The following is a 10,398-nucleotide window of genomic DNA, read 5'->3' as shown; positions in this document are numbered from 1 at the left end:
TAAGGGTATATATATATATATATAAATTCAGAAGAGTGGTACAACAAGGCACCAATATTTACTGGAAAATAGCAATCGATACAATTACGACGCTATTGTATAGCTTCACTGCGTATATACTGGCAAAAAATGCGTGTGTGCAACAAACATGAAAAATTTGTCTTACCTCTAGGAAGAACATTCGAAAATGGACAACCCAGAATAGGATAATGCAGGACCGGTTTCAGACTCTTCAAATACGTTTCACAGCGTAAATTTGATCAGTCTTCATCAGCTGCATTTACCTAGACAATATTTCAAATGTTGCCACATCAATGCCAAGTATACTCGCCCGAACGCCTAGCCATTAACAAAACTGAGAACAGTGAAGAAGTTATCAATGAAAAATATTTCAATACAAATGTATTAAAATCTGGGTTGTCCATTTATCGAATGTTCTTCCTAGAGGTAAGACAAATTTTTCATGTTTGTTGCACACACATTTTTTGCCAGTATATACGCAGTGAAGCTATACAATAGCATCGTAATTGTATCAATTGCTATTTTCCAGTAAATATTGGTGCCTTGTACCACTCTTCTGAATTTATATATATATATCATCATCATCATCATCATCATCATTATCATTATCATCATCATTTAACGTCCATTTTCCCTGCTGGCATGGGCTGGATGGTTTGACGGGAGCTGACCAGCTGAAGAGCTGTTCAGGTTCCGTCTGTTTTGACATAGTTTCTGTGGCTGGATGCCCTTCCTAATGCCAACCACTTTACAGAATGAACTGGGTGCTTTTAAACAGCACCGGCATGGGTGCTTTTTATGTTACCTATGATTTTCGAGTGAGATCGTTGCCAGTGCCCCTGGACTGGCTTGGGTGGGTGGCACATAAAAGACACCATTTCGAGTGTGGCCGTTGCCAGTATCGCCTGACTGGCCTTCGTGCAGGTGACACGTAAAAGCACCTACTACACTCTCTGAGTGGTTGGCGTTAGGAAGGGCATCCAGCTGTAGAAACTCTGCCAAATTTAGATTGGAACCTGGTGTTGCCATCCGGTTTCACCAGTCCTCAGTCAAATCGTCCAACCCATGCTAGCATGGAAAGCGGACGTCAAACGATGATGATGATGACCCTGCAAGATTAGGGATGCTCAGCTGGAGAGGGTTGTAGGATATGAGCCTGTATGCAAGTGCAACCACACTTTTACTTAGCTTGACATGTCTTTTCAAGCACAGCAAACTGTCATGAGTCTTAGTCCCTTGTCATTCCCTCTGTGAGTCCCAACGTCTGTAGGTCCTTCCTCACTACTTAGTCCTACATCTTCCTCGGTCTACTCCTTCCACATGTTCCCTCTACAGTTAGAGATTGGCACCTATTGATATATATATACATAATACAGCTTCTTTCAGTTTCCATCTACCAAATCCACTCACAAGGCTTTGGTCAACCCAAGGCTTTGGTCAACCCAAGGCTTTGATCAGCCCAATGCTATAGTAGAAAACACTTGCCCAAAGGTTCCACACAGTGGGACTGAACCCGGAACCATGTGGCTGGGAAGCAAGCTTCTTACCACACATCCACATCTGCACCGGATGCAATTTTTTTTCTTGTGCCATACTCAAAGAGAGTGACATCACACATAGTGTAGCACAATTCATTCTGAGTAAAGGGAGATAAATCACCCCCTGCCCTCCACCCCAGGACTTGGCTATTAGTTTATGTCTAATAAATTTGGACTATAATTTTTGGGGACTATCATTCACATCTTTTGAAATGGAAATTTGTTTTTTTTATATTTACATCTACACTATATTTATAGCAAGAACATTCAACTGTAGAAAACATGCCTCAAATGGAGACCCATACTAGAATGGAGAAGCAGGTGTAAAATGATAATGATGCTGCTGATGATGATAAGGAAGATGATCATGATATAAGGCACATTCCTAGCTGTATGGCTAATGACCACACCAACACCAGCAGCGCCAGCAAGGCTACCAGCCTCAGGCCCAGTATTACCAACAACAGCATCCACACCACCATCGGTGACAGCAGTGGCAATGCTACAGCCACTGATGACCACTTTGGAATGTCATCCTTGCTGTATGTAAAAGGAGAAAAGAATATATATATATATATATAAATAATACAGAATGGGACAAGGACGCAAAACATGCAGACAGTTAGGTGATACAAGAAAGGGACAAAACATACAGGTAGACGATATAAAGAAAACACAGACAGGTCATTCGGAGTTTTCTTTCTTCAGTCGAGATCCAGATTATCCTTGCAATTTTGGCTGGTTATTCTCGATATATATATATATATATATATATATATACACACACACACACACACATATAATACAGAGAGAGAGGAGAAAGAGTGAGAGAGAGAGAAGGGGGGAGAAAGAAAGATGTGAAATGGTCAAGTTGACTGATACACTTTTGATCATAGGTCTTTTCAATCAAGACTGATTTGGGATTGTAATATGTATGTATGTATGTATGCATGTAGTACTTATGTATATATATACATGTATGTAAGTATGCATGTGTGTATGTATACTGCATGTGTGTGTGTGTGTGTGTGAGTGAGACAAAATATGCACTTGCATATTTATTTGTGAGGCTGACCTTACCAGTCAGTTTCATACATAATATTAGGTAACAGCATGACTCATGGTTATGTAAAACTTTGTTGCTCATCAGAGCCAGCAGGTGGTGTTTCACCTCCAGTAACAGAGAGCAATTGCACTTTTATGAAACCATGCTGTTATCTAACATCCTGTTTAATACCCAATGTGAAACTAATTGGCAAGATCAGCTGTAATGGATAATATTAAACACCTAAATTAATACACATACACACATACGCACATGGGTGGGTGGGTGTGCTATTATATGAACAGAGAATGCAAAAAATTATCAAGTTTACCTCCGGAGAATTGTTCTGAAATACACTTTCTGTAGGAACCTTGAGAAAATATTGGTCTGTGGTTGTTTTTATCCTGCAATTCAGTGGAAATGGTAGAAATAAGTAAACAAAAATGTAAATGAAACATTAGACTTCATCATATAAATTATTCCTACCATTAACGGGATAATTTCAATTAATTAAAATTTCTGGTCTTACTACATCATGTATGATAATTCCCACTTTACTATAGTTTTACTTATCAAAGAAAATATACTTGACAATTCTAAGCATGTTTCAATATGACTATGGCCTCATTAACAAAGCATAGAATTTAGTGTTCTTGTCAAAGTAGTAATGAAAATATCACAAATTAAATGTACAATATTGCAAATAATAGTCGTCATTGATTAATAATGTCTTATCGTTTAAGTTTTCTAATTAGCAGATTTTTGTTCCCTGTATTAAATGTTAACACTAAATTATTAATAGAATACAAACATATATATAAGGCGGCGAGCTGGCAGAAATGTTAGCACACCGGGTGAAGTGCTTAGTGGTATCTCGTCTGCCGTTATGTTCTGAGTTCAAATTCCGCCGAGGTCAACCTTGCCTTTCATTCTTTCGGGGTCGATAAATTAAGTACCAGTTACGCACTGGGGTCGATGTAATCGACTTAATCCCTTTGTCTGTCCTTGTTTATCCCCTCTATGTTTAGCCCCTTGTGGGCAATATAGAAATAACAAACATATATATATATACACACGCATCACCAGTCCTCAGTCAAATCGAACAACCCATGCTAGCATGGAAAGCGGACGTTAAACAACGATGATGATGTGTGTATGTACCTCCTCTACAGCAAGACACCTGTTTCTGTCTCCCAGTTTCACTATAACCTTTCATCATCTGACACAAGATCATTTCCTCCAATGCGCCTTCCCCTCCCAAAAGATTTTTGTCTTGCAAGTTAATTGGTGATCCAGTCAGTGCAGGTGCCACTTAAATAGCATCCAGTCCACACTGTAAAGTGGTTGGCATTTGGAAGGGCATCCATCTGTAAAAACCTTGCCAAAACTGACCTCACCTGCACTTGTGCCATGTAAAAAACACTAAGTTCACTCTGCTGAGTGGTTGATGTCAAGAAGAGCATCCAGCAGTAAAAATCCTGCCAAAACAATCCCAGAAGTCTGGTGCAGGCTTCTACCTGGCCAGCTCCTGACAAACTGTCCGACCCATGCCAGCATGGAAGGCGGACGTTAAACAATGATAATGATGATGACATACCTATATATGATAGATACGTAAACACACACACACACACACACACACACACACACACACACACACACACTCACACACACTCACACACATACTGTTACATAGATAGACAGATTGCTAGATAGTGAGAAAAAGGTTAGAAAAGTTAACCTCAGTTATCAACAAAGGGTTTCTCCCTAAATGTGAAGGGCAGATTGTATGATATATGTGTACGAAGTGCAATGGTGCATGGTAATGAAACATGTGCCTTGAATGAAATGAATTAGTAGAAACTAGAAAGAAAGAAATCATGCATGCTTCACTGGATGTGTAATGTCAGAGATGAGAGAGAAACTGAATATAAGAGGAATCAGATATAGAGTGCATGAAAGTAGAGTATTATAGTATGAATACCTGGTGTGTATGAATGGTGACAGCTGTATAAAGAAGTGTGATGTACTCAGATGAATGGCATCTGAGGAAGAAGGAGACCAAGGAGGATTTAGGATGAAATGGTGAAAACTGATCTCAAGATGCTGCATTGCATGAGGGAGATGAGAAGAGACTTTGTTGACCAGTAACCACAGAAGGCACAACCAACAGTGCAGGCATGGCAGATTGAAAGTCATGTAAATAGTGGTTGTAAAATGGACTGAGATGTACCACTAGGTTTGCCAAAGTAACCTTCTCCAAACTCTGTGATAACCTCATCTCCCAATCACACTTTCCTGTCACTCTTACCATTAATTACTACAAGACTTACCTACTTTCTGTTACTTCTTCTATCATTTTCATCATTACTTAACCTGGCCTGACTCAAAGTCTATGTATAGGAGATTACATTGGACCAGTTGTGCCCTCTACACTCCACTTTACAGTCCTATAGTTCAGATATGATAATAATAACAGTGATGTGATGGTGATGGTGATGGTGATGGTAAAAATAATAATGGTGATTATTATGATAATAATGATGATGTTAATAACATTGATGATAATAGTGATGATAATAAGGTGACGGTGATAGTAATGATGATGATACTGATGAAGATAATGTGTTTGGTAAAACAGTTGTTCAATGACATATACTTACAATGATTTCAATCTTTACAGTTGCCAAGGCAGTTTTAGCACCATCACTAACAGTCACTTCAATATCATTGCTAGAAAAAAAAATTAAAATAATAATTCTTACAAAACCACTACAAATGGACTGGCTAAATATCTTGAAACAACTAATGACTGGATGCTGAAACTCATTGAATATCACAAGAATTGTAAGAAACTTCATTCTATCTTGAAAGTGGGCAAAATATTTGCTACTAATTTCATGAATGATACCCAGGTTGAACAGTCATTTTACTTCTAATAATTGGCCTTCCCCATCCTCAAGCATTCCTTTAATTTCATGCCAAATGATGAAGTTCAGTGGTTGTGATGTTACAACACTGGATTTTTAACTAGAACATCATGGATTCAAACTTATTGTGAATCTGGCCAAGATATTCTCCTTTGTTTGTCACAGTCTGCTAAACTGTCAATTGATACCTAGGTACCACTCTAACTTCTCAGCTGAATGGTTAGGAATAGAAAAAAATTCTACTTGTATCAACATTTCCTTCAATGATATATAAATGTATCAACTTGCAAACATCTCCTACCTACAGTAATAACGATGTGAAAAAAAAATGAATGCAAAGCTATCAAGTAGTAATAATTACAAGCAACTTACTAAGCATCATTTCTTGCATCAGTGAGACTGACTGGCCGAGTTGCTGTCAGTTTACCAGTGTCTTTATTAATTACAAACAATCCACTTACATCCTGTTTTGTTATAGAGAACTGTAGGCGACCCACTGTATCTGGATCAGTTACTTGCTGGAAAATACAATAGAAAGAAGAGTACTTGATTAATGTTTAACTTTGGTCAAATGCATGTAGTAAAGACGCATTTGGTGAAATGCATCATTACTACATCAGTAAACAAGTATAGAAACACATGTTCACACACACACACACACACACACACACACACACACACACACACACACACACACACACACACACACACACACACACACACACACACACATAAGACGGACATTAAACAGTGATGTTAAACAAGATATATGTAGTGTACTGTTTCATGGTGGTAGATCAACACAAAAAAGCAAAGCTACTAAGTTGGCTAGTCATGCTAAGTTGGTTAGTCATGCTAAGTTGGCTAGTCATGTATGGAATTTGAAATCAAATGCAACACCATATATATGATAAAGTGGAAGGTAGTTGAAAAATCCACACCATATGTTAACAGATCAAAAAATGTAAGCTATGCATAGCTGAAAGAACTCAGATACTTTTCAGATCTAAGAACTCTTATTTCCCTTTTGTTTTGTTTTTTTCTGATTACTTTCTCATTTTCTGGTTTTTCAACCCTCCACTTTTTATATATGCTTCCTTCTTGCCTTTTCTTGCTTTTTCTCTCACTCTATTTTTAATCCATTATGCCATGCATATACTTATAAATTATTTACATTATTATGTGATCGAATGCCACGCATCCATTTCCAAGTAAGTTTTATCTTATGTATGTATGTATGTATGTATGTATGTATGTATGTATGTATGTATGACTCCGGCAGAAACCAAGGCTATGCTTTAAGGACTGTGTCAAGTCCTCATTAAAGGCCTGTGACATGCAGGACACTGACTGGGAGAACAATGCCTGTCATCACCACAGATGGAGGAAGCAGGTTAAGGAGGGGATCGACACTTTTGAGAGAGCACGTATCCAGCATGAAGAACTTAAGCGAGCTGCGCGAAAGCGCACGGCTCATATAGTGAATGGGGGAAAGCTTAATCTGCAATGTTTGCAGTCGTGTATGCTTGTCAAGAGAAGGGCTCATTAGCCACCAACGGAGCCGCAAATGCAAAATATAAGTTAGTCCTAGAATGCACAATGTTCCTGAAGGTCGGCAATGGTCTTCCTCGGTCACGAGTGGACGGCCATCATGTATGTATGTATGTGTGTATGAAGTGTGTGTTTGTATAGATGATGGTTCATTTGCACTTAGTGATTCTGCAAATAAAGAGGCTTGGAAGTGCCACTATGAAAGGCTGCTAAATGTGAAGAATGCATGGGAGAAGGAGAGTCCACCGAATGTGGACCCAACAGAGGGGCCAGCTATCTGAATCAACCGTAGTTTGGTAAATAAAGCAACTGAGGATATGTATATATGTATATATATTTTGTGTCAAACCCAAGCAGTTTTATTTGTTTATTTGCATACTTGTCTCTATATATATGCACATACAAGCATGTATATAAACACAAGCATACCTTCAGTAACGTGCAATTTCTTGTCTCTTTACACAGCTGTCTGTACAAAGTACAAACCTTCAAATGGTTTAAATGTGATTATTTGATGTACATGACTTTCTCAGTAAATTTGGAAAGAAAAGGTGAAAACTTACATTAAGAAGAACATCATTGAGCAGATTGGTATTTCCTTCTAATATTTTTCCATAATACACAGACTCAGAGAATATAGGGGCATTATCATTAGCATCCTGCAAATTGATGATCAACTCCACCTGCTTCTTCTGGAGATTGCTTGGGTCATTTTTGTTATCCACAATTAACACAGTGAGGTTATATTGTTGCTTCACTTCATAATCCAAACATGGGCTTTTTCCAGGTGTTGGACAATTGCTCACTGCTACAACACCTGTTATTTGGTCCAGCGAAAAGCTGAATGCACATAGATTTGTATGCATGCATGTATGTGTATGCGTAAGTATTTGTGTGTAAGTGTGTAGAAATGTATAGATACATACATATATAAATATATGTATTTATATATATGTATGTATGTGTATATATGTGTGTATGTATGCATGTATGTATGTATGTGTGTATTTAATGTATGGATGTATAAGTATTTCAGTCCATGATGTATTTGTGACAGTGAATATGCATATATGTGTGTACATATGAGTGAGAGTGTGTATGTGTGCATGGGTTGCATTGTAAAAAAAGGAAAAAACAAACATTATATATCTACATATATACGTATACATATACATACATATAATATAATATATATATATATATATATATATATATATATATATATATGAGGGAGTGCAGAAAAGTACCTGGCTTTGGGTAAAAAAGATACAGGAGGATCAGTTAATTAGGATTTTATTCAACATATTCCCTCTCAGATTCACACACTTATTGCAGTAGTCTTTCAGTTTTTCTAAGCCCTGTTAAAAGAACTCAGAAGGCAGGGCCTCCTACAAGGCCTCTGTAGCAGCAATCACTGCCAAATTGGAGTGAGATATTTCACGATACCCAAGGCTTTCATGGTACCCTTAAAGCGAGGGACTTTTCAGCACCCTACATATAAACATATAAATGCATGCACACACACATACACACATATATAGAGAGAGAAACAGAATGCAAGAGAGAGATAAACAACAATAATAATATTTTGTATATGTTATCGGTTATACAATGTTATCTATAAACTATTCTTTCTTTTATTCTTTTACTTGCTTCAGTCATTTGACTGTGGTCATGCTGGAGCAACACCTTAAAGGGTTTTAGTCGAAGAAATCAAGCCCAGAACTTATTCTTTATAAACCTAGTACTTATTCTATCAGTCTCTTTTGCTGAATCGCAAAGTTATAGTGACATAAACACACCAGCAACAGTGGGGGGGGGGGCAACAGTGGAGGGGCAAACACAAACACAAATATCTTTAACCTATCTTTAAGCATTTCTCCCTCTCCCATACACTCTTGTGACCTCTACCCACCTACACTTCCTGCTCTTATGTTCCCACTCATTTCTACTCACTTCATATCTTGAAGGTACACCCTGATACCTCATCATCACTGTTTATCTCTTGCTAGTTCCACACTGGCCACTCACACCCTCTCTTCAATAATGTCAGTTGTCATGTAGCTCCTCCACAGCAAGCAATCTGTTCTGTTCTGGCCTCTTCTCTCACACTCTAATCCCTCAACCCAAAACATCGAGCCACCTCCCTCTCTACTATAGCCCCACTGAATCAAAGGGAATCTTAGTCTTGCAGGTTGCATGGTGACCTCACTAGTGCTGGTGCCATGTAAAAAAGCACCCAATACATGCAATAAAGTGGTTGGTATTAGGAAAGGCATCCAGCTATAGAAATCATGCCCAGGCAGACACTGGAGCATTATGTAGTCTTGTTTTTGGACCCGTCACATCTTGTGAAACTGCCCAACTAATACCAGCATGAAACCTGAACATTAGATGATGATTATGATGAGGATATGTATTAGATATGTATGTATGTGTGTGTGTTTATATATATGCAACTACACACTGTTTTCTTTCTTTCTCTCTATCCCACTATAACTTTCTTTGCTTCCCCTATCTGTCTTTCTTCCACTCTCTACTATCTGTCGTTCCTTCCCTCTTCCCCTCACTCCTTTTGCTTCTTTCCCTCATCCTTTCTCTTGTCCCCCTTCTCCTCTGCCTCTGTTACTCACACAAGACTACTGACCATTTCTCTTGCCCCTATCTTTTCTGGACTAGACACTCTCTAGGTTGGATGTCATTTTTCTCAGCTCCCAACATTTTTCTTCTACTGTTTTCTTCTCTTCTAATTATTCTATTTCCCTGAAAAAATTTCTCCCCGACGTTACTCATTACAATTCATCTTGGCCCAACAGCCCTTAATGCTTGTCTTCGTTGATTGTTTACTCTGTACGTCCACTCTGTCATTGTTTGTTCGTTTGAAGCTCTAACTCTCCATTAATTTTATACTTTTAAAATTTCTGGATGCTGCTGTCTTATGAAGTTCCCTATATTGTTGTTAAAAGCATGAAATAGGAGTAATACACAGTCTGACAACTGATGAGAAGTTATCTTCTTTTGGTATTTTGTCCTGTACTTTTCTTTCGTGTGTTTACATATTTTTTACTCATTGGTGATGTCCTGTACACAATCTGTATTTTCATTTTATTTATATGTATATATACATATATATATATATAAGTTCAAAAAAACACAAAAAACAATAACAAAAAACAACAAAGTGAGGACGTGATACGGATAGTGTTATATATATATATATATATATATATATATACACACACATACACACACATACACACAATTACATAGACATATATATATGTGTGTATGTATATATATATATATATATATA

General features: G+C 37.7%; 1 protein-coding gene across 8 annotated transcripts in view; it reads right to left on the bottom strand.

The window, feature by feature from the left end:
- LOC106879350 (cadherin-87A) overlaps positions 1-7,966 on the bottom strand; it is a 72,899-nt gene extending 64,933 nt beyond the window's left edge. For all 8 annotated transcript variants that reach the window (XM_014928859.2, XM_052978646.1, XM_052978648.1 and 5 more), the window contains exons 1-4: positions 7,649-7,966; positions 5,907-6,052; positions 5,268-5,337; positions 2,936-3,008 (exon numbers count right to left, since the gene is read on the bottom strand). In XM_014928859.2, coding sequence (XP_014784345.1) covers positions 2,936-3,008; positions 5,268-5,337; positions 5,907-6,052; positions 7,649-7,951 — 592 coding nt within the window. In that variant the 5' untranslated portion in view covers positions 7,952-7,966. The remainder of the gene's footprint in view (positions 1-2,935; positions 3,009-5,267; positions 5,338-5,906; positions 6,053-7,648) is intronic.
- Positions 7,967-10,398: the final 2,432 nt, after the last annotated feature.

Source organism: Octopus bimaculoides, chromosome 2 (assembly GCF_001194135.2).
Source record: "Octopus bimaculoides isolate UCB-OBI-ISO-001 chromosome 2, ASM119413v2, whole genome shotgun sequence".
In the NCBI taxonomy this organism is placed as follows: domain Eukaryota; kingdom Metazoa; phylum Mollusca; class Cephalopoda; order Octopoda; family Octopodidae; genus Octopus; species Octopus bimaculoides.
This window is presented reverse-complemented; position numbering and strand designations above follow the sequence as displayed.